This window comes from Heterodontus francisci, chromosome 14 (assembly GCF_036365525.1).
Source record: "Heterodontus francisci isolate sHetFra1 chromosome 14, sHetFra1.hap1, whole genome shotgun sequence".
NCBI classification, from domain to species: Eukaryota; Metazoa; Chordata; class Chondrichthyes; order Heterodontiformes; family Heterodontidae; genus Heterodontus; species Heterodontus francisci.
Genome location: NC_090384.1, coordinates 40,863,940 through 40,888,880, shown reverse-complemented (window position 1 = coordinate 40,888,880; position 24,941 = coordinate 40,863,940). Strand labels below are relative to the sequence as shown.

The 24,941-nt window shown below is 44.3% G+C and overlaps 1 protein-coding gene across 2 annotated transcripts in view; it reads left to right on the top strand.

Annotated features, from left to right (window-relative positions):
* Positions 1-24,941, top strand: part of LOC137377283 (kielin/chordin-like protein) — a 455,612-nt gene that overhangs the window by 212,778 nt on the left and 217,893 nt on the right. For both annotated transcript variants that reach the window (XM_068046829.1, XM_068046830.1), the window contains exon 8: positions 13,906-14,028. In XM_068046829.1, the coding sequence (XP_067902930.1) occupies positions 13,906-14,028 (123 nt within the window). The remainder of the gene's footprint in view (positions 1-13,905; positions 14,029-24,941) is intronic.

Below are 24,941 nucleotides of genomic sequence, written 5' to 3'. Positions count from 1 at the left end.
TTAACCTAGCTTCCATTTTTCACTTTTTAAGCTTGTGCAGATAAGCATCAAAAACTGTAACTGGACTTGAAAGGTTGTTTAAAAAGTACATTAAGATTAGAGCCGCATACTGGAGGTGGTGATAGAGTGTGTCCGACCCAACCCGAGCCTGAATGCCGGACCTGGAAGAGCCACCTGAACCGTTGGCTTTGGGTTGGGTAGCCATGCTGTATCATGGAGGACACCAAGGCTAGGTCTGAACCTGCCTTCACCTGTACCCACATGCACACAGTTTGGAGCAGGGGTCATTGGATGGTCATCAGCAGTGGAAATCCTATGCTGAGCTAATTGATCAGCAGTTGATGGATTGCAATAGGCCACAATACCCCAGGCTTCCTGAGGGTTCATCTAGGGTTTTCATTGCTAATCACTGACCAGTTCCTCTTGCTGGAAGAGGTACCACTATTATTTCGAGGATTTTTTTGTACTAAAAACTTCGAATTCTGTGTTTTTAAAAACTGAAAAAGGATTTCAGTGGACATTGAGACACCTGCAAATAGTTAAACTTTATGGATGTTTTGAAAGGAAGTTTAACAAAAACTGAACTGGTAAACAAGGACTGGAATGCAGATAATTTCAAGGAAAGCAGGGGGTTGACGTCTGTTATGACAAGAGAGAATTTATGACTGGGCATGTGACCTGTTTCAGGAAGGTTTTGGTTTCAGTTTGGAACTTTAAAAGGCTAGTGAGTTTGGACAAAAAGCAGGCATTTGAAATTTGATTTTGACCTGCCTGGAGATCAGAAGAAGACCCAGAAAAAGTAATACCTCTCTGGAAAGGAATCCTGCATCTCTTGAGAAGAAACCCTGTATTTAAAATGTGGCAGATTCCTATTTCCTCCTGTCTCTGAAGAATCCCTGCATCAAACTGTCCTGTTGCCTCCTGTGTTTTAAGAAATCCTGAAATTTGAAGAATCCTGCTGTAAGACCCAAGAAGACCTGTTGCTACACCCCTGATGAAAGACCTTATGTGAAGCCTTCTGCTGTTGAAGTTCTTTGAATGCCTACCCGTCACAGACAGTTCATCAACCTCGCCTGGAAAAACTTCACGTGGCATCCATCTATTTGTCTTTGGGATACCTCACCAAACCGAAGAGCTTCCTTTCAGATCATGCCAGACTAAGTCTATTATTCCTTTCATTGCTGTGAAACAGCTGTAAACCAAAATCCTTTTTTTCCCCAGTTAACCTTTTTTTTTGGATGCATGTATGTACGCATGAGGGCTAGGAAAAATAAGGAGCTTTAATATCTCAATTCATATATAGATTTACTTTATTATTGGTGAAGATTTGGTTTTATAATAGCAGTTAATTTTGTTGTTGATTAAAGAAACCTGGTTGGTGTGCTTTATTCTGGGGACAATTAGAGTATATAATTGGCTGTTTCAGTAAGTGGGAAAAATTTATTGATAGTCTGTGACTTGTGGAGAAGTGGGTCTGAATTAACAGTGCACTCCTCCTGCCTCGGCCATAACACCATCGAGAAGACTGAAGAGATTTCCTGACAGCACTAATCAATGATCAGAGACCACTTGGAAATTCCATGGGAAGTTCCTCATCAAGGCACCAGTGAACAGGACATTCATTTGTTGTGTTATTCAAAGTTTCCCCCCCCCCCCCCCCTTCTCGCAAAACCTCTCAATAAGAAAAGGTTAAAGTTAATTTTGGCCTTGTTGGTGGATTTTGCTGTGAAAGTAAATGCTTAAAGAGGGTAATTACTTACTCGAGGTGATAGCCATTGCAGAAAATAATGACCACTGGCACATAAAGCTACAACAGAGAATACGAAGGTCCCACAGCATGGATTGTGACTTCCAGAAGAGCGAATGCTAGAGTAAATGGGCGATGTGCGTGGTGGCCAAGTGCATAGGACATGTGTTAGGTGCATGCGGAAATATGATCCCACACATCAGGTCCACTGGTTTGGAATCAAAGATCTTAGCCTGAAAAAAAAAGCAATGCATCAGAGGCTCAACTGGTCCCACCAACAGCTCCTGGGTGATGTGGTGAACATCAAAACATTGGTTGCTAATGCATCTTCATAATAAATTGCAGCACCAATCAGATATAAGTAGCACAAGTAGTAAAAGAACATTAGTAGTGCAGACATTACGGTCTGGAAGATTAACTTACAGCACACCCCAGAAAGATGGGCAAAGTGACTGTGTGTATTTTGTGCTAATATTATAGTCATTCAAAGAGGGCTTCCCATTCCTGAAGGATTAGTGCAGAGGTCTGGCAGACCAGCAGCTGCAGTGCAGAAGTTGGCAGGGCAACAGTGGAGTGGAGAAGGCAGAAAAGGTAGGAGAGACCAGGATATTGGGAAATATATTTAATTACAAAGTTTTGTTACATTTTACAGCTAGTAGCATGAAAACATTTATGTTATACAGTAGGCTTGTCTGCAGATCCAAGGAAGGAATTACTCTATATCCGTGAGCACTTCCATCATTGTCAGCACAGGCTTAGGGTCCAACATTAGTTCCACAGTGATATCGGCATGGTTCATAAGTGTGAATTGAGCGCACGTTTTGACATGCTTTTCCTTGACAAACTGACACCTTATCCATGACTGTCACTATTTATACTTCTACTTCCTGAAACAACATAATTTCTGATGCTGGTGCTCATTTTTGCTAAATTTCAGAAAACTCTAATGAGCTTATCACAATGTGGTCTAATAATTGCATTTGCTTGGCTTTATACCCTCAGGTTGTTAGGCATGTCATTGCAACGGCCAGTTTTACTTGTGTGCTGTTTAGATTGTGCAACTTACTGCCAAGTCTTTTCTCATTCAGGAATGTTATGCACATGGAGTTCACACTGTAAATCACCTGCTCCCTATTCATGGTGCACACCCCAAATAAAAACTCCTATCTGGGCATCATGGCCTCATGGGTAAAACAAGCCTTGTGACCAGGATGTAAACTATAGGGTTTGTTGATTTGTAATTTTGTTCACCTTTTTAACCGCTTCAATTTGCTGTATAGCTGGTCAGTCTAGTTATTGCAGCTGTTTGCAGATTGGCTGTTTCAGGGTCAAATGACAGGAAGTAAATTGCTCCGTGGAAATTCTCTTGTTGCAGAACAATTGTACCCACCATCTGGACAACCCGTCAGAAAGTCAGCGTACTCTGTGCTCTCAATAGTCGCTGGAAAACTTCTCCTCCAGGAGAGAACAAGATTGGGCTCAACTGTGGTGCCCCCTGCAGTCAAACAGCCTGCCAGCACTCATTGTCTAGGCTTATACATGGAGACTGCCAATGGTTAGCCACTGGAAGGTTGCTGGCACCACTGGAACTGTTAGCATTTTCAGGGGACGAGTTGAAAAATAGAAAAAAATATTGCACAAAGAAGCACATATCTGTGTTGACAGTCGGCAGGCAGTTTTCCACAAACGTCCCTTAATTAATAACCTCAAAATAAGGTGCCGGCCATTTAGGACTGAGGTGAGGAGAAATTCCTTCACTCAGTTGTGAATCCTTGGAATTCAGTGCAGGAAGGTGGAGTTGAGGTAGAAGATCAGCTGTGATATTATTAAATGGTGGAGCAGACTCAAAGGGCCATATGGCCTACTCCTGCTCTTATTTCTTATGTTTTTATGTTAATTTAGAATTGAGGATGTTGCCATGAGCAAACAGTATAATGGGCCATGAACTTTAGCAGAGGCTCTCCTCATCTGTTGCATTAACTTTGATGTAAGATCAGCAGAATTCCTGGAGAAACAGTATCAGGAGCCATTTCTCCGGATGTCCCATTGATATCCCACTGGACAACATGCAAGCAAATTCAGGGCCACCGAGTCTACATGGAACAAATGGAGCACGTACCCTGCTGCTGTCCTTACATTAGTTATCCCTTTTGATCAATCAAACTAATTGTTTATTCCTGTCCAACTCTTAAGTTGGTCAAATGTTAGACTGCTGGAGTAATTCTGTCTGATTTGTTAGTTTAGGCCAGGTTGTGGAGAGCTCTTTATTGCTGTCATGTGCTATCAGGTCTCTTTGAAACAGTAGCTGTGGGACCGATGCTGCCTGCAGATAGATTTATCTGTGAGATAGATTGTGACACAGAACTGTCAGCTTGCCAAATGCATTCCCCAGCAGGCTCTGAGCGGAAAGACGTGGCTAATTGCCAACTGGCTACTGGCCAGTGTCAAAATCCGATTTACAGATAGTTTCAGTTGCTACCTGTTCTTGGAGCGCAGCATTAACTCCTTCACTGCTGGGGACAGCTATCATTTATCTCACTATACCTGGTCTGGAACAGTGCAGCGCACTGTAGAGTGAATACAAGGCGAAGTGTGCATGCAGTGATGTCAGAACCAGGAGAGACAGTAAGATAGCATGAGTCCCAACATCACAAAGACTGATATTACAGTGACACTTCTTTGTGACATTGCAAATGCACTTGCTGTTGATTACTTTGTTGGTTGGTGGGCCAAAGATTAGTTCACTGGTTAACTGAGATCGAGTGAGTTAATTGTTAGTCAGTCATCAGGATTGGGAAATTTGGCTGCAAATTTTGAGGTAAAAAAATTAAAACAATATTTTCAGTGATCTTGTTTCTGTTAATCAAGATGAGGTATGTTACTGCTACAAAAAACACTGCTAGGCCAGATATAGCATGGTTAGATGTAAATTAATACTCACTCTGCACTGCCCAGCATGAATTCCAATGTCAGGTACTTCAATAGTCAGTCATATAGTAAAGCTCCTTCTATACTTCCCCATAGTATACTCCTAGGTTGTGTGCAACATGGATTCGATGTTGAAAAAAGCTGTTTCTATACTGGCACATCTGCAACAAGAAGCGATTGAAGATGAAGGTCAAAGAAGTAGGTTTTGAAAAGGTTTTTGAAAGTATAGCATAGGTGAGATATGGAATAGTGCTCCTCCTACATTGCTCCCTTCTGGATAAAGTACAGCAGACATTTGACACTGTGACTAAACAGCGTTCTTTTGCTGTAGTCTTCACCCCTTGTTGGACCAGACACTCTTTCATCTTGGAATCCGGGTTGGAATCCTCTGTGCCTGGCAGATTGTCGGAGGCTGATAATCCATGACTTTTCTTGTGTGCTCTCATCATAACCCTAGTGCTGGAAAAGCTAGAAGTTTGATCAGGATCTGAATATTCAAGATCTTAGCTTGACTTCAGGATTTCCATGGACCTTAGAAGCAGAGCCTCCTCCAATCTTTTACACTGCCAGTGACAGAAGCGGTGGCTAGTTCCAGGCAGGGTGTCCCAACATTGGAAATTCCAGTGTAGGATCAGTGGAGGCATACCTGGTACAGCAAGGTGTATCATGTTGCCAAACAGTGGAAGTGGGACTCAACAGAATAATAGACCAAAATCACAGCTGGGAACCCCCCACCCCCCACCCATAAACATATAGTTTAAAAAAATTATGAAATGGTAATTTCCCCCTTACCCAGTCGGCACTGGCTCTTGCTGGGATATATTTCTGCAGGTGTCTGTCACTATACAGTACCATGCCGAAGTGGACGTATGCATCAGCAGCCTATTCAATCATAGGGTGCATCACCGCAGCCCCAATCCTGCCCTCAACCCACATGCACTTTTTACTCTGATTTTCACCCTTCTGTTGTAACTGCTGTACAGTGTCATTTTAAATCATTGCTGCTTTTTAGATGGTTTGCTTTCTTCAAATGTTTGGACTTGCTGTTCCCTGAAATTAGGCCCCAATGTACGACTTTTGTCTAGAAGATTGATGCAATTTAAGTATAAAAAAGGCTCCCACCCAATTGCCTTCAGAAAGTCTTGGGTTTGTTCACGCTTTGGAAAGCAGTACACAATGCCAGCTCCTGAGGGGAGGCTTAATCTTTAATACTGATTATTTAGAGCTTTCGTTTATTTTAATGAAGGTTAGAATACCATTTCGGAGCAGCCATATGATCCTTACAGGTTATTGTGGGAGGAGTTATTAAAGGGAGGAGGTGACCTGTTTCCCCAGAGCAGAGCAGGAAAAATTAGGAAGGAGTCTTCTGTTGTACCCATTCTGAAGCAGGCAGAATGTGGTAGAGAGAGCCTTGGCATTTCACTGGAAATGGTGTGTGTTATGAAGGAGGAAAGAAATAGAGAGAAAAATGTCCAGAAAGTAATTGGTGTGTGATTGATGCTAACGTCAAGTCACAATTAAGGCATAGTATCACTTTTAAAAGGTGCTGTCAATGTGAATGCTTGCTGGGGTAGGTTCCACCACCAGTGACAACAAAGGGCAGGAGTTTATCTGCCCTTGGAAGTGGGAATGGAGGCTGAGGAGGTGGGGGGGCACACAAAATGGCAAGGGGGGGCCATGCCTGATGTTGTCGTGATCCCCTGCCATTTTGTCCAGGGCGGGGAATGCTGGTGGCGCGGCTGGTACTGCATAGCGACACCTGTCACTGGAATAAAATCCGGCCCACAGCTAACTTATGTTGGAGTAGATTCTATTGGCTCAATGACTGTTCAATTGGGTACCACTGCTACCTGGACCATTGGTTCTTGGTGGTGCGGGTTCCACTAACATTGGGGCCATTGATCCATGCTGTGGTAGGATGTGCAGGTACTGAGGTCGATAATACCATGTGCAAATAGCCTGGATTGGGGAATCCTGTGATGTGGTTGATTTACAGTGGCCTATTTTCTGCTGCAGGGTGCCATGGGGAAAAAGTGATGCCACAGTTTGCTCTGCTGAGCAATGGGTTGATGACTGTTGTATCTGTACACTGCAGAATGACTGGCATTACTGAGGTTTCCAGTGGTAGCTGGGCATGAGCCTGTAACAGATAAGTTCTGGGCTGTAAGGACCTTCACTGTGGCGCAGATTGTCTGCAGATCGAATTCCAGCAGACAGGCCAATCGCTGCCTTCTTGGGAATTTGGGAGGCTGTGAAGGCAGCTGATCCTCAGCCAACTGTATGGACAAGGGTGGGTAAGGCCTATCTGCCAGCCTTTGGTGCTGTGATTCTGCATCAGATTGTTTCTTTCACCCTGTCCTGCCACCTTCAAAAAAATGCAAGTAAACATTTTATAGCAGTCAAAAAAAATCCTGAAAGCAAAAGTGCAGCAGTTATAAACACAGCTCTCAAAAACAAAAGCTAAAAAGGGCTCTAAAAAAAAAAATTCCTACCTTAAATCCTGCAGTTCAAGCACAGAAAGTGCCTGGCCTGAACTGGCCATTTTATGTGATCAAGATGAACGCATAGTATATTCTGGTGGGAAATTGAAGAATTGTGTACAGTTTCATTTAAAGACTATTTCCCTAGATTTCTGCATTAAAATTGAGTGCTCGGAGAAAGGTGCCTCAAATGGCTGACCACAAGATTCAACTTTTTGTGATTTGGGCAGGGATCCAGGATTATGGATCCCCACCTGAATTCCCAGCCGTCACTCACCTAGCCCATGATTTAACAGTAAAAAATGCTGCAGATGCTGGAAATCTGAAATAAAAACTGAAAATGCTGGCAACACCCTGCGGTTTAGGCTGCATCTGTGGACAGAACAGCACTTCCGCTTGTTGACTTTTCATCAGAACTAGGAGAAGTTAGAGATTCAGCAATTTATAGGTAAATACAGGGCCAGGGAAAAGGATGGGGGAAAGGGATAGGGGGTGGAGGGAGAGAAGGAAAGAACTAAAGGGAAGGCCTGTGTTTGGGTGGAGAACAGGAAAAATTTATCCTGGGTAAGTATTTATCTCAAGGTGAGACTCAGGTCAGTTCATGCAGTTTGGTTTCAGGAAATGTGCAGGTCAAGCAGGCCCGAAAGTTGATGCTTAAGCATAAAGAACTGTTCCTAATTTAGCAATTCTTCCTGAAAATGGGAATCCTTATTTTTAAAGAAATTTGATGCCACTTATTTAATAACCTTTCTGTACATTCCCTTTTTCTCTTATGTTACTGAGAGGTTTATCTTTACAGGGTGAATTCAGCATCTGTGCTCCAGGCCTGACTCTGTGCGCTGGATTTGTCGTCCCCACCAGTGTTGGAAATGGAGCTGGGCGGACGCGGAATTTTGTGCAGCTGGCCTGCATGCTGGTTCTCCACCTCCATTCCACTTCCGTCTATTGAGGCATATAGTTGGAGGCCGACTGGGATTTTCCAGTCAGCCTCCAGGCCCCTGCAGGCAGTGAGGGACAGTTTAGTTGTCTGGAGGCAGCCACCCAGGTGGCAGACCGGGGGGGCCCAGCTCTCAAGGCAGGCTCAGTGACTCTGCCTGCTTGTCTGGGTTCAGCATTAGCTGCAGGCCGACCTCTGGAGGGGGTCGCCCCCCCGCCCCCCCCACAATGGTGGCCAGGCTGCTGAATCGATTTTTAAATTGAAAATTAATAAAGTTGGAGAGCGGGCACCTCAAAATGAAGGTGCCCTCTCCCTCACTTAACTGCCAGGGCCTCTTGCTGCTGCTTTCAAGGTGGAAGGACTCCCATGGGACCTCCAGCTTCAAGAGCTCATCCGCCATCCTTAATTGGATGGCGAGCTTGATCTGTGGTCACAAATTAGCCAATTTGGGTAAAATCACAAGTGAGTGACTGTTACCCACACAATGCAGGCTTCTGACCCCCATTTAAGTATGACAGCAGGGTCCTGAAGCCAGCAGGAAAATCTTTCCCTGTGTTTCACTCCTGAGCTCCTTGACGTGAGGGCTGTACTGATGAATGGATTCCAACAGGAAACTGTGACTGGTGCTAAAAGATACTAGAATGGGAAGAAATTCAGACAATCAGTTGTGCCCTCATTTTGTTTCATAATTTAAAGTCTGCTTTCAGGTTCCTGACTGCAATTCACTATCAATTCTTTGTCATGCCAGGAATCAAATAGAATTTCAGATTCAAGATTTTAATCAGGTGATTGCTAAAGTCTTCAGTGTGAAGGTTTTCTGCTACAATTCAAAGGTGTTAGCAATGGCTCAACAGCAGCACTCTCAGCTCCTAGTCAGATGGTTGTTGGTCAAATCCCAATCCATAGCCTTGAGCATTAAATCTAGGCTGGCATTCCAGTGCAGTATTGAGGGAGTGCTGTGCTATCAGAGGTGCTGTCTTTCGGATGAGGCATTAAACCGAGCCCCGCCAACCCTCTCAGGTGGATTTAAAGTAGGGGAGTCTGCCTGGTGCCCTGGCCACTATTTAGGTACAGGAGGGTGTGACTATGAGTGAGGCAGGTAGAGGGATCTAGGAGGTAGTGTTGCAGGAGCCTCAGCCCTTGTCCTTGTCCAACAGGTTCGAGATTCTTGCTCCCTGTATGGACGAGAGCAGGGACTGTAGGGAGGATGAGCAAACTGACCATAGCACTGTGGTACAGGGAGCCGTTCAAGTGGGGGGAGAAAAGAGAAATGTAGTCGTAATTAGGGATAGTACAGTTAGGGGCATAGACACTTCTCTGTGGCCAGGATTGAGAGTCCCGAAGGCTGTGTTGCCTACCTGGTGCCAAGGTTCAGGATATCTCATCTGGGCTTCAGAGGAACTTGGAGTGGGAGGGGAAAGATCCAGTTGTCATGGTCCACTTAGGTACCAATGATATAGGTAGAACGAGGATAGAGGTTCTGCTGAGGGAGTATGAGCAGCTAAGGGCTAAATTGAAAAGCAGAACCAAAAAGGTAATAATCTCCGGATTACTACCTGAGCCACGAGCTAATTGGCACAGGGTCAATAAGATTAAAGAGGTAAATGCGTGGCTCAAAGATTGGTGTGGGAGAAATGGGTTCTAATTCATGGGACATTGGCACCAGTAAGGAGGGAGCTATTCTGATGGGACGGGCTCCACCTGAATCATGCTGGGACCAGAGTCCTGGCGAATTGCATAACTAGGGCTGTAGATAGGGCTTTAAACTAAATAGTTGTCAGGGGGGAGGGTTCAGGTGCATGGAAAATTAGGAAGTCAGAGTTAAAGGAGAAGGCAGGAGTGCAGGTTAGTGATGAGGCTGATTATTACCAGAAAATAAAAGGTAGGGACAGAATGTGTGAATGACATATTGCACCAAGGAATCATACAAGAGTAGGGAAATTTGATAATAGAACAAACCTAAAGGCTTTGTATCTGACTGCACGACGCATTGGGAATAAAATTAATGAGTTAACAGCACAAAGAGAGACGAATGGGTATGATTTAGTGGTGATTACTGAGACGTGGTTGCAGGGAAACCAGGTTTGGGAATTGAATATCCAAGGGTACTCAGTATTTCGGAAGAATAGGCAGGAAGGAAAAGGAGGAGGTGTAGCTTTCTTAGTAAAGGAAGCGATCAGTGCTGTAGTGAGAAATGATATAGGCACTGGAGATCAAGACGTAGAGTCAGTCTGGGTAGAAATAAGAAATAGCAAGGGAAAGAAGACCCTGGTGAGAGTAATCTATAGGTCCCCAAGCAGTAGTTACGCAGTGGGGCACAGTATAAACCAGGAAATACTGGAGGCTTGTAAGAAAGGTACGGCGATAATCATGGGTGATTTTAATATGCATATAGACTGGATTAATCATATTGGCAAGGGTAGCCTTGAGGGAGAGTTCATTGAATGTATTAGAAATTGTTTTTTGGAGCAATATGTTGTGGAACCAACCAGGGAGCAGGCTATTCTAGATTTGGTGTTGTGTAATGAGGTGGGATTAATTAATGATCTTATAGTTAAGGATCCTCTATGGAAGAGTGATCATAGCATGCGTAGCATAGAATTTCAAATTCAGTTTGAGGGCAAGAAACTAGAGTCCCACACTATCGTTCTGGAGTCAAACAAAGGTAATTGCCTAGGCATGAGGGCCAGATTTGGCCCCAGTGGACTGGGCAAGAAGACTAAAGGGTAGGACAGTTGATGAGCAGTGGCAGATGTTTAAGGAGATATTCAATTCCGCCCAACTAAAATATATTCCAGAGAGGAAGAAAGATTGTAAGAAGGGAAAAAAACATCCATGACTAAGCAAGCAAGTTAAGGATAACATAAAGCCAAAAACTAAGGCATACCGTATTGCAAAGGCCAGTGGCAGGCTGGAAGATTGGGAAACTTTTAAAGATCAACAAAGGGTTACTAAAAAATAATAAAAAGAGCAAAGATAAATTATGAAAGAAAACCAGCGCAAAATATAAAAATGGATAGCAAAAGCTTCAATAAGTATATAAAAGGGAAGAGAGTAGCTAAAGTGAATGTTGGTCTCTTGGAGGATGTGAATAGGGAGTTAATAGAGGGGAACACAGAAATGGCAGAGATACTAAATCAGTATTTTACCTCAGTTTTCATGGTGGAGGACACTAGTACCATCCCAATAGTACAAGTACTGCAGAGATTATAGAAAGGGAGGAATTTAGAACAAACATCATCACTAGGGAAAAAGTACTGAGCAGACTATTGGGATTGAAGGCAGACAAGTCCTCAGGGCCTGATGGCCTACATCCTGGGGTCTTAAAGGCAGCATTGTGGATCCATTGGTTATAATATTCCAAATCTCCCTGGATGGGGGAAAGGTTCCAGTGGATTGGAAAAATGTTAATATAACGCCCTTATTCAAAAAAGGAGGGAGGCAGAAAGTAAGAAACGAGAGACCAGTTAATTTAACATCTGTCGTTGGGAAATTGTTAGAATCCATTATTAAAGAAGTAATAACAGGACATTTAGAAAGTCAAAATGCAATCCATCAGAGTCAGCATGGTTTTATGAAGGGTAAATCATGTTTGACTAATTTGCCAGAGTTCTTCGAAGATGTAACAAGTGGATAATGGGGATCCTGTAGATGTAGCATATCTGGACTTTCAGAAGGCATTTAATAAGGTGCCACACAAAAGATAATACATAAGGTAAGATCACATGGGGTTTGGGACAATTTATTAGCTTGTTTAGAGGAACCAACAAAAAACAGAGAGTCGGGATAAATGGATCCTTTACTGGTTGGAAAGATGTAACTAGTGAGGTGCCACAGGGTTCGGTCCTCGGGACCCAACCATTTACAATCTATATTAATGACTTGGATGCAGGGATAGAAGGTACTATAACCAAATTTGCAGATGACACTAAAATAGGCGGGAAAGTAAGTTGCAATAAAGAAATAAGAAATTTACAAATGGATATGGATAGGTTCGGTGAATGGATCAAAGATTGGCAGGTGGAGTTTAATGTAGATAAGTGTGAGGTTATCCATTTTGGTTGGAAGAATAGAAAGATAAATTATTATCTACATGGAGAGAAACTTCAGAGTGCTTCGGTGCAGAGGGATTTGGGTGTCCTTGTGCATGAATCGCAGAAAACTAGTATGCAGGTGCAGCAGGTAATAAGGAAGGCAAATGGAATTTTGGTGTTTATTGCTAAAGGAATAGAGTATAAAAGTAGGGAAGTGTTGCTGCAAGTGCACAAGGCATTAGTGAGACCGCACCTGGAGTATTGCGTACAGTTTTGGTCCCCTTACTTGAGGAGGGATGTCGTTGCATTGGAGGCAGTTCAGAGGAAGTTCACTGGATTGATTCCAGAGATGAGGGGTTTGTCTTATGAAGAGAGATTGAGCAGTTTGGCCCTTTACTCTCTGGAGTTTAGAAGAATGAGAGGAGATCTAATTGAGGTATATAAGATGATTAAGGGGATTGACAAAGTAGATGGAGAGAGGATGTTTCCTCTTGTGGGGCAATCTAGAACGAGAGGTCATAGTTTTAGGATAAGGGGTAGCAGATTTAAAACAGAGATGAGGAGAAATTACATCTCTCAACGTGTCGTGAATCTGCGGAATTCACTACCCCAGAGTGCGGTGGATGCCAGGACATTGAGTAAATTTAAGGAGGAGATAGACAAATTTTTAATGAGTAATGGGTTGAAGGGTTATGGAGAACAGGCAAGAAAGTGGAGTTGAGGCCGAGATGAGATCAGCCATGATCGTATTGAATGGCGTAGTAGGCTCGAGGGGCTGAATTGCCTACTCCTGCTCCTAGTTCTTATTTATCACTAAAATCCAATTATCAGTCGCATATCACATTGCTATTTGTTGCACCATGCTGTACATTATTTGGCTGCTGCATTTCCTACATTGGAACAGTGACTACACTTGAAATGAATGTACCTAATTCCATGTAAAGTGCTTAGTTCATTAAAGTCTGTATACAGATGGATTGTTTATTTTTATATTTATTAGGTGAAAATGGTGTCTTGTATTGTAGAATGAAAAATGCAGACAGTTCTTTACAGAATCTATTTTTCATGTCTCACACAAGTTGATTCTGGTCACTACACTTTAAGAAGGATGTGAGGGTCCTTGAGAGGGTGCAGAGGAGATATGTCAGAATGTTTCCAGGGATGAGGGATGTTAGTTGCAAGGTTAGGTTGGAGAAGCTGGGGTTGTTTTCCTTTGAGCAAAGGAAATTGAGGGGAGATTTGATCAAGGCATACAAGATTATGACTGGTTTAGATAAGGTAGACAAGGAAAAACTGATCTAATTAACTGATGGTACAAGGACTAGGGGACACAGATTTAAGTTTTTGGGCAAGAGATGCGGCAGGGATTTTTTTATGCAACAAATGGTAATGGCCTGGAACTCACTCACTGCCATGAAGCAGGGAAGATTAATGATTTAAAAGGAAATTGGATGAGCACTTGAAGGAAATAAGCCTGCAGGGCTATAGGGATAGAGCAGGGGAATGGGACTGACTGAAACGCTCTATGGAGAGCTGGCATAGACTTGATGGGCCAAATGGCCTCCTTCTGTGCTGTAAATGACTCTATGACTCTAAGTCAAACAAACAATACCTCTTGCTCCATCCGTAGTCCTGCCATGTTTAAATACTTCAGTTTTGTTTCATGACGCTATATTTAACAGCTCATTTGTTCAAAAATAATCCATTGAGATCTGTACAGTTCAGCGGAAGGAAAATTGTCCCAATACAGTCTGATACTGATGTGCTTTTGTATTGCAGATCTCGATGAGTGTGCAGGAAACAGGTCTCCTTGCCAACAGAGATGTCAGAATGTGGTGGGCAGCTTTAAATGTTCCTGTCGGCCTGGCTTCTACCTGCACAACAATGGACATTCTTGTATCGGTAGGAAATACCTCAATTCAATGTTGTTGCTTTTGTTGTTGTCCTTCCCAAACATTAGGACAGGAGTTTTGTTTTTCATAACCACTTCCCCTGAAATGCTTCTTGGTTTTTTACTGTGCAAAAAAATGTTTACCCAATTTCCATCTTCCTTGCCTAAAGGCACTGACTGTTGCTAGGATACAATAGCACCAGTACTGGCTGCCCGTTGATACTTCAGATAAATGCCCATTCATCATGTTGGTCAGCTAAACAACCATACTTGTCCGGTTAGAATACATGTTGGGGATGCTGGCTGGCAGAGAACCAACAGCTTGTGGTGTAACAAACCCACTCCCAGTGTAACCTGCTTCAGGAGTAATAAACCAACCCCTGATATAACAAACCCACTCCCGGAGTAACAAAGCCACTCCCAGTGTAACACAATCCTGGAACAACAAAACGACTCTTGATGTAACAAACCCACTCCAGTGTAAGCCACTCCCAGAGTGATAAACCAACCCCCGGTGTAACAAACCCACTCCCGGAGTAACCCACCCACGCCTGCTGTAACAAACCCACTCCCGGAGTAACAAACCCACTCCTGCTGTAACAAACCCACTCCCGGAGTAACAAACCCACTCCTGCTGTAACAAACTCACTCCCGGAGTAACAAACCCACTCATGCTGTAACAAACCCACTCCCAATGTACCCACTCCCAGAATAACAAACCCACTCCCAATTAACCCACTCCCAGAATAACAAACCCACTCCTGCTGTAAAAAACCCACTCCCAGTATACCCACTCCCAGAATAACAAACCCATTCCCAATGTACCCACTCCCAGAATAACAAACCCACTCCTGCTGTAACAAACCCACTCCCAGAATAACAAACCCACTCCTGCTGTAAAAAACCCACTCCCAGTATACCCACTCCCAGAATAACAAACCCACTCCTGCTGTAACAAACCCACTCCCAGAATAACAAACCCACTCCTGCTGTAACAAACCCACTCCCAGAATAACAAACCCACTCCTGCTGTAACAAACCCATTCCCAATGTACCCACTCCCAGAATAACAAACCCACTCCTGCTGTAACAAACCCACTCCCAGAATAACAAACCCACTCCTGCTGTAACAAACCCACTCCCAGAATAACAAACCCACTCCTGCTGTAACAAACTCACTCCCAATGTACCCACTCCCAGCGTAACAAACCCACTCCCAGAGTAACAAACCCACTCCCAGTATACCCACTCCCAGAATAACAAACCCATTCCCAATGTACCCACTCCCAGAATAACAAACCCACTCCTGCTGTAACAAACCCACTCCCAGAATAACAAACCCACTCCTGCTGTAACAAACCCACTCCCAGAATAACAAACCCACTCCTGCTGTAACAAACTCACTCCCAATGTACCCACTCCCAGTGTAACAAACCAACTCCCAGAGTAACAAAACCACTCCTGGTGTAACAAACCCACTCCCAGAGTAACAAACCCACTCCCAGTATACCCACTCCCAGAATAACAAACCCACTCCCAATGTACCCACTCCCAGAATAACAAACCCACTCCCAATTAACCCACTCCCAGAATAACAAACCCACTCCTGCTGTAAAAAACCCACTCCCAGTATACCCACTCCCAGAATAACAAACCCATTCCCAATGTACCCACTCCCAGAATAACAAACCAACTCCTGCTGTAACAAACCCACTCCCAGAATAACAAACCCACTCCTGCTGTAACAAACCCATTCCCAATGTACCCACTCCCAGAATAACAAACCCACTCCTGCTGTAACAAACCCACTCCCAGAATAACAAACCCACTCCTGCTGTAACAAACCCACTCCCAGAATAACAAACCCACTCCTGCTGTAACAAACTCACTCCCAATGTACCCACTCCCAGTGTAACAAACCAACTCCCAGAGTAACAAAACCACTCCTGGTGTAACAAACCCACTCCCAGAGTAACAAACCCACTCCCAGTATACCCACTCCCAGAATAACAAACCCACTCCTGCTGTAACAAACCCACTCCCAGAGTAACCAACCCACTCCTGCTGTAACAAACCCACTCCCAGAATAACAAACCCACTCCTGCTGTAACAAACCCACTCCCAGAATAACAAACCCACTCCTGCTGTAACAAACCCACTCCCAATGTACCCACTCCTGCTGTAACAAACACACTCCCAGAGTAACAAACCCACTCCTGCTGTAACAAACCCACTCCCAGAGTAACAAACCCACTCCAAGAGTAACAAACCCACTCCAGGAATAACAAACCCATTCCTGCTGTAACAAACCAACTCCCAGAGTAACAAAAGCACTCCTGGTGTAACAAACCCACTCCTAGAATAACAAACCCACTCCTGCTGTGACTAACCCATTCCCAATGTACCCACTCCCAGTGCAACATACCCACTCCTGCTGTAACAAACCCACTCCCAGAGTAACAAACCCACTCCTGCTGTAACAAACCCACTCCCAGAGTAACAAATGCACTCCCAGAGTAACAAACACACTCCCAGAATAACAAACTCACTCCTGCGGTAACAAACCCACTCCCAGAGTAACCAACCCACTCCCAGAATATCAAACCCACTCCTGCTGTAACAAACCCACTCCCAGAGTAACCAACCCACTCCCAGAGTAACAAACCCACTCCTGCTGTAACAAACTCACTCCTAGAGTAACAAACACACTCCCAGAATAACAAACTCACTCCTGCGGTAACAAACCCACTCCCAGAGTAACCAACTCACTCCCAGAATATCAAACCCACTCCTGCTGTAACAAACTCACTCCCAATGTACCCACTCCCAGTGTAACAAACCCACTCCCAGAGTAACAAAACCACTCCTGGTGTAACAAACCCACTCCCAGAATAACAAACCCACTCCCAGAATAACAAACCCACTCCTGCTGTAACAAACTCACTCCCAATATACCCACTCCCAGTGTAACAAACCCACTCCCATAGTAACAAAACCACTCCTGGTGTAACAAACCCACTCCCAGAGTAACAAACCCACTCCCAATGTACCCACTCCCAGTGTACCCACGCCCAGTGTAACAAACCCATTCCCGGAATAACAAACCCACTTCTGGAGTAACAAGCCCATTCCTGGAGTGACAAAGCCACTCTTGATGTAACAAACCCACACCAGGAGTAACAAACCCACTCCCAATGTAACAAATCCAGACCAGGAGTAACAAACCCACTCCCAGTGTAACAAACCCACTCCCGGAATAACAAACCCACTGCCAGTGTAACAAACCCACTCCCGGTGTAACAAACCCACTCCCGGTGTAACAAACCCACTGCCAATGTAACAAACCCATTCCCGGTGTAACAAACCCACTCCCGGTGTAACAAACCCACTGCCAATGTAACAAACCCATTCCCGGTGTAACAAACCCACTCCCGGAATAACAAACCCACTGCCAGTGTAACAAACCCACTCCCGGTGTAACAAACCCACTCCCGGTGTAACAAACCCACTGCCAATGTAACAAACCCATTCCCGGTGTAACAAACCCACTCCCGGTGTAACAAACCCACTGCCAATGTAACAAACCCATTCCCGGTGTAACAAACCCACTCCCTGAATAACAAACCCACTGCCAATGTAACAAACCCATTCCCGGTGTAACAAACCCACTCCCTGAATAACAAACCCACTGCCAGTGTAACAAACCCATTCCCGGTGTAACAAACCCACTCCCGGTGTAACAAACCCACTGCCAATGTAACAAACCCACTCCCGATGTAACAAACCCACACCGGGGGTAACAAACCCACACCTGGTGGAACAAACCCACACCAGGAGTATCAAACCCACACCAGGAGTGTCAAACCCACTCCCGGAATATCAAACCCACTCCTGCTGTAACAAACGTACTCCCGGTTAACAAACCCAAACTGGGAGTAACAAACCCACACCGGGAGTAACAAACATGCTTCTGGTGTAACAAACCCACTCCTGGTGTAACAAACCCAGTCCCGGTGTAACAGACCCACTCCCGGTGTAACAAATCCACTCCAGAGTAACAAACCCATTCCTGGTGTAACAAGCCTACTCCTGGTGTAACAAACCCAAACTGGGAGTAACAAACCCACACCGGGAGTAACAAACATGCTCCTGGTGTAACAAATCCCCTCCTGGAATAACAAACCTACTCCCAATGTAACAAACCCACTCCTGTTGTAACCTCTACCAAGGTTACCAGAGGATATTGGCACCAGGGTTAGGTGTGAATCTCCGCTGTAACTTCAAGGAAAGAGAAAGTATTGGCATAGTAATAGTAATATATCAGAAACAGTTAATTTCTCTGCTGCACCAGGAACAGTTTGTTACACTGGGACAAAGCCGCTCCCGGTATAACAGATCCACACCAGGAATAACAAACTTGCTCCGAAAGTAACAAACCCATTCCGAGAGTAACAAACCCACTCTTGATGTAACAAACCCCCTCTGGAGAAACAAGCCCCCTCCCGGTGTAACATATCCCGGTGTAATAAAACCCACTCCCAGTGTAACAGACATACTCCCTGTGTAACAATCCTGCTCTCAGTGTAACAAACTGTTCCTGGTGAAGCAGAGAAATTAACTGTTTCTGATATATTACTATTACTATGCCAATACTTTCTCTTTCCTTGTAGATACAGCGGAGAGTCACACTTAACCCTGGTGCCAGTATCCTCTGGTAACCTTGGTAGAGGCATCCTTGATATAGGTAGCTCCTCCACAGATAACTCCAATGTAGACGGCCTTGCTTCTTTTCTTTTTCTTTTGGGCCTCCTTATCTCGAGAGACAATGGATACGCGCCTGGAGGTGGTCAGTGGTTTGTGAAGCAGCGCCTGGAGTGGCTATAAAGGCCAATTCTGGAGTGACAGGCTCTTCCACAGGTGCTGCAGAGAAATTTGTTTGTTGGGGCTGTTGCACAGTTGGCAACAGCCCCAACAAACAAATTTCTCTGCAGCACCTGTCACACTTAACCCTGGTGCCAGTATCCTCTGGTAACCTTGGTAGAGGCATCCTTGATATAGGTAGCTCCTCCACAGATAACTCCAATGTAGACGGCCTTGCTACAGGCAACATTATAAAGGATAACATCAGTATGGGTGACCTTGGTACAATTGGATGCTATTAGGTATCCCTGGTATGGATTTTCTTTCCAAAAATATACTTTATTCATCAAAATTTGCAGAAAAATACATTACAAAACAGTTCAAATTTAACATCTCGGAAAGTACAATCGAGATCAGATGCTTTCGATACAGAACATGAGGGCGGCACAGTGGCGCAGTGGTTAGCACCGCAGCCTCACAGCTCCAGGGACCCGGGTTCGATTCCGGGTACTGCCTGTGTGGAGTTTGCAAGTTCTCCCTGTGTCTGCGTGGGTTTTCTCCGGGTGCTCCGGTTTCCTCCCACAAGCCAAAAGACTTGCAGGTTGATAGGTAAATTGGCCATTATAAATTGTCACTAGTATAGGTAGATGGTAGGGAAATATAGGGACAGGTGGGGATGTTTGGTAGGAATATGGGATTAGTGTAGGATTAGTATAAATGGGTGGTTGATGTTCGGCACAGACTCGGTGGGCCGAAGGGCCTGTTTCAGTGCTGTATCTCTAATCTAATCTAATCTAATCTAAATGAGGTGCCTCACAACTCTTGCCATTCCATTTTATATGCAATGTACATTTGCATTACATAGCAAAAACATTTTTGGTGCATACAGCCAGAGGGGTTTTACATGCGTTCCAGCCCCTCGGTATACTATGGCGGGAGGGCCTTACACAGTGGCCTTTCCCCATTGAGCCTTTGCGGCAGAGGCCCCAAGTTTTAGTGTGTTTCTCAGCACGTAGTCCTGGACCTTGGAATGTGCCAGTCTGCAACACTCGGTCGTGGACAACTCTTTGCTCTAAAAGAGCAGCAAGTTTCAGGCAGACCAAAGAGCGTCTTTCACCTAGTTAATAGTCCTCTAGCAACAGTTGATGTTTATCTCAGTGTGCGTCCCTGGGAGCAGCCCGTACAGCACTGAGTCCTGCGTTATGGAGCTGCTCGGGATGAACCTCCACAAAAACCGCTCCATCACAAAAACCGCTCCATCTCTTTCCACACCTGCTGTGCAAAGGCACATTCCAGAAGGGGGTGTCTCTTCCCCACCACAACCACCTTGAGGGCAGCGTGCGGAGGTGGTGAGACTCCGGAAATGCAGGAAAGATCTGACGGGGAGGGTCCTTCTCACCACCAGCCAAGCTACATCTTGGTGCTTGTTTGAAAGTTCTGGCGATGAGGCATTCTGCCAAATGATTTTGACAGTCTGTTCGGGGAACTATCCAACAGGATCAACCATCTCCTTTTCCCACAGGGCCTTGAGGACATTTTGTGCAGACCATTGCCTGATGGATTTGTGGTCAAAGGTGTTTTTCTGCACTAACTTTTCCATGACAGATAGGTGGTATGGCACGGTCCAATTGAATGGAGCGTTCCGCGGCAATGTGGCCAGACCCATCCTTCGCAACACCGGGGACAGATGAAACCTCAGCACATAGTGACACTTGGTGTTTGCGTACTGGGGTTCTACGCACAACTCAATGCAGCTGCACACAAAGGTGGCCATCAGGATGAAGGCAATGTTGGGTATGTTTTGTCCCCCTTTATCCAGAGGTTTGAACGTTGTGTCCCTTTAAACACAGTCCATTTTCGATCTCCAGATAAAGTGGAAGATGGCTCGGGTAACCGCCACAGCGCAGGAGTGGAGTATGGGCCAGACCTGTGCCAAGTAGAGTAGCAACGTGAGCACCTTGCACCTGATGACCAGGTTCTTACCCGCAATGGAGAGAGAACACTGCTCCCTCATGCCCAGTCTCTGTTTTCTCATAGCAACATGCTCCTTCCAGATTTTGGCGCATGCCCCAGCCCCTCCGTACTATATCTCCAGCATCTTCAGGTCATCTGACCTGATAGTGAAGGGAACAAAGGATCGGTCGTCCCAGTTCCCAAAGAACATGGCATCCCTGGTATGGATAACCTCAGTACAAGTATCCCAGTAGCCTTAGTAAAAATAATTTTGCTATGGGTATATTCAGTAAAGGTAGCTTGGCTAAACATCCCAGTTGCTGAGAAGTAGAGGTAGCTGTTTTTCAAATTTAATAAGATTCTTCCCTGCAGGCTCAACATTTACATTGAAATTAATTGGTAACGATAACATAATTGTTATGTTGCAGAACTAGTAATCCAGAGGCCTGGATTCAGAGACATGAGACAACAGCTGGAAAATTTAAATTCAGTAAATTAAGTAAATCTAGAATCATGGCTAGCATCAGTAATGATGATCATGTAACTACTGAATTGCTATGAAATCCCATCTGGTTCACTAATGTCTTTTAAGGAAGGAAATCTGCCATCCTTTCTCAGTCTGGCTAATATGTGATTCCAGGTCGAGAGCAATGTGATTGACTCTTAACTGCCCTCTGGAATGGCCTAGCAAGCCACTGAATTGTCAAGAAGACAGCTCACCACCACTCTCTCAAGGGCAATTAAGGATTGCCAACAAATATTGGCCTTGCCATGAATGAACAAAAAAAAAGAGAAATTAACTTCACATCTTTGTAATACTTCCCTTCTAATAATACTCTGATCTAGTCAGCCAGATTCTCTCAATTTCCCAACTTTTTAAAGTTAAGAGTTCAGTGTTAGGCACTGGCATGTATAGAGGTGCCATTCATGGCAACTTCCTTCTTGAAGTTACTTAATTTGCATCTTTGAAAACACTTAACTGTGTTCAGAGAATTATGCATTGATATTCTCTCTCCTCTTTTCCCCCTGCAAACCCTTTCGGGACCCTTCATTTTTTGGACTGAATCTTTGCAGAGCATGTGATAGTTGATAGCATTGTTGGATTCTGCCAGTGAGCAACTCAGTTGATTCAGAGACAATTGATATCCTCTTGGGTACAAGTGCACTGTACACACACTAGATCAGTTGGGAATCAAAGATAAACTCCTCCTTTTCCAAACCACCAAAGATTCATTTTGGTAGGAAGAAAGAGGAAAGGCATTATAAAAATTAAATGACACAATACGAACTCAGTAAGAACAGAGACGCCTAGGGGTATATGTACACATACCTTTGAAGGTGGCAGGATAAGTTGAGAAGGCTGTTAAAACAGCATACAAGATGCTTGGCTTTATTAATAGAGATACGGAGTACAAAAACAAGGAAGTGATGCTAAAGCTGTATAAATCACTGGTTAAGCCCCAGCTGGAGTATTGTGTTCAATTCTGGGCACCGTACATTGAAAAGGATGTCAAGACCTTAGAGAGGGTGCAGAAGAGATTTACTAGAACAGTACCAGGATTGAGGGATTTCAGTTATGCAGAGAAACTGGAGTAGCTGGGGTTGTTTTCCTTAATGCAGAGAAGGTTAAGAGGGGGTTTGATTGAGATGTTCAAAATCATGAATGTTTTTGATAGGCGGTCATGTGTCACCTTTGGCATGTTTCCGGCAGTTCCTGCAGCCATACTGGTGCCAAACGTCGTGTCCTGCACTCCTTTGGACCCCACCAGAAAGGCCGAGAGGGGGGTTTTGACGACTGGGCAACTCTCAACCTCCATAAATTTGCCCAGGCATGCGCCATGGAGAGGTCACTCCATAGTTCTCTGCAGCACCTGTGGAAGAGCCTGTTACTCCAGAATTGGCCTTTATAGCCACTCCAGGCGCTGCTTCACAAACCACTGACCACCTCCAGGCGCGTATCCATTGTCTCTCGAGATAAGGAGGCCCAAAAGAAAGAAAGAAGAAGAATTAAGAATAAATTGTTTCCAGTGGCAGAAGGGGCTGTGACTAGAGGACACAAATTTAAAGTGATTGGCAAAAGAACCAGAGGTGATATGAGGAAATTTTTTTGCACAGCAAGTTATTGTGATCTGGAATGCACTGATTGAAATATTGGTGGAAGACATTAAAAACCGATCCCTATGGTGTTTTATAATAGCAGCAAAATGTTGCCAGTTGTCAGTCATTTCAAATAATACAACAGTTTTAACCCATTGATGAAAGAGTTAAACCAGTTAAAAGAGTTTTTCTTGGCAGACTATTCAGTTAGTAGATAGTAAGCTATTCTCTGTAGCTTAGCACCACCCTAATTTTTATCACTTGCAATCATAATTGGAATTACGTAGGCTTTCTTAACTATTCCCATTTTACATAGAATCACATAGAAGGTGCAGCATGAAACAGGCCATTCGGCCCAACAGGGTCATGCCAGTGTTTATGCTCCATACAAGCCTCCTCCCACCCTTCATCTAACCTCATCAGCATATGCTTCATGTGTTTATTTAGGTTTTCCTTAAATGTATCCATGCTATTCATCTCAAATTAGGCCTTGTGGTAGTGAGTTCCACATTCTAATCACTGTTTGGGGAAAGAAGTTCCTCATGAATTCCCTATCATATTTACCAGTGACTATCTTATATTTATGTCCCTTCGTTTTGGTCTCTCATACATGTGGTCTTGCCTCCATGTTCTTTGTAGCTTAGGCAAAATCATAAATGACTAGAATATCAGAAATGCTGAAAAATTAAGGTTCTCACACTCTTTGAAATGTGGCCAAGTCTTTTGAGAAGTCAGTCCAACACGATTACTCATACAGTTTCTTCAAAAGATGATCAAAACTATTTTGGTGAAATCCTTCATGTAGTTTATCTGGATGTTTATGCATTAAGGTGTTTTATACCCAGGAGCCATGATATTTTGGCTGATAGGTTAGAGACTGAAGTTATTTATGACTCAAAAGATTTTGGTTAGGGCTTCTCACGGTCCAGGCTAGAGGAGAAAGTATGCGAGCAGAGGAAGAAAAGAGCCATTGTAGAAGCGTAGAACCAAATATCACTGTGTCCCAATCTACAAACAGAGTTGGGTGATTTGTCCCTGTAGCAGCGCAGAGGAGCTAAACCCAAACAAAACTGACACAACAATAACCATTCTCCAACTGCAGGAGTGGTTTCAAAGTTCCACTCTAGTATAAATTGCAGATACTGTGATGTTAAACTTTAATATATTTCAGCTTTAAGTAATAAAGAGAGGACCCTCTGTGGCATTCATTCCAAAATTAAAATACACTAAATAAAACCCAGAGGAGCTGGGTAATAGACGGACTGTCAGTGTTGATTTGTCAGTGTAGAGTAATAGAAAACAGAGGGGATTGACTGGCTGTGGCTCACCAGTCACTCTGCCTGTGTCAGTATAGGCCTACAAAGCCTTTTGTGAAACATGCCACATGGGCAAGTTGAAAAAAAAGAAAGAACAGGTCAACTTATTTGACAGTTTCATGATGTCTTACCTTGACTGGCGTTTCTCTTATTGATTTCATTTCTTTGATGGCTTTTATTTTGGCTTGAAACTTTATTCAGAAAGTATGTGAAAATGCTTGGCCTCTATCCATGGAAGCACATTTTCTATATCTTCACTATTACATTCGCCATTTGGAATTTTTTTTTCAGTTTAATTACTCTGTGTTGGGAACTGGGAGTGAATCTCAGAATCTTACACCACCTCACTGAGTGTTAGATACTGAGAGTGTATCTCACTTCCCCTCCCCTCGTGTGTTGCAGACTGGGCGTATCTCTCATTTCCTCTCTACCCAAGTGTTAGATGCTGAGGCTGGGAATTCATGTGGACCCCTGAGGTGGGGTCAGAGGCGGGGAGGGGGCACAGAGTATCGCGACAGGTGATGGGGGAGGGCAGGGGAGCAATGGGCAGAAGGCCCATCGCCTCTCTGTTGCCAAGCGATCTTCCTGAGTTCGGGATAGGCTGATGACGGCCTTCACACCCAGAGGCCAATTGAGCCCCTCAAGTGGCCTATTAATGGCCAATTAGGGCCTCTTCCTGCCGCCGTTGGGATTTTATG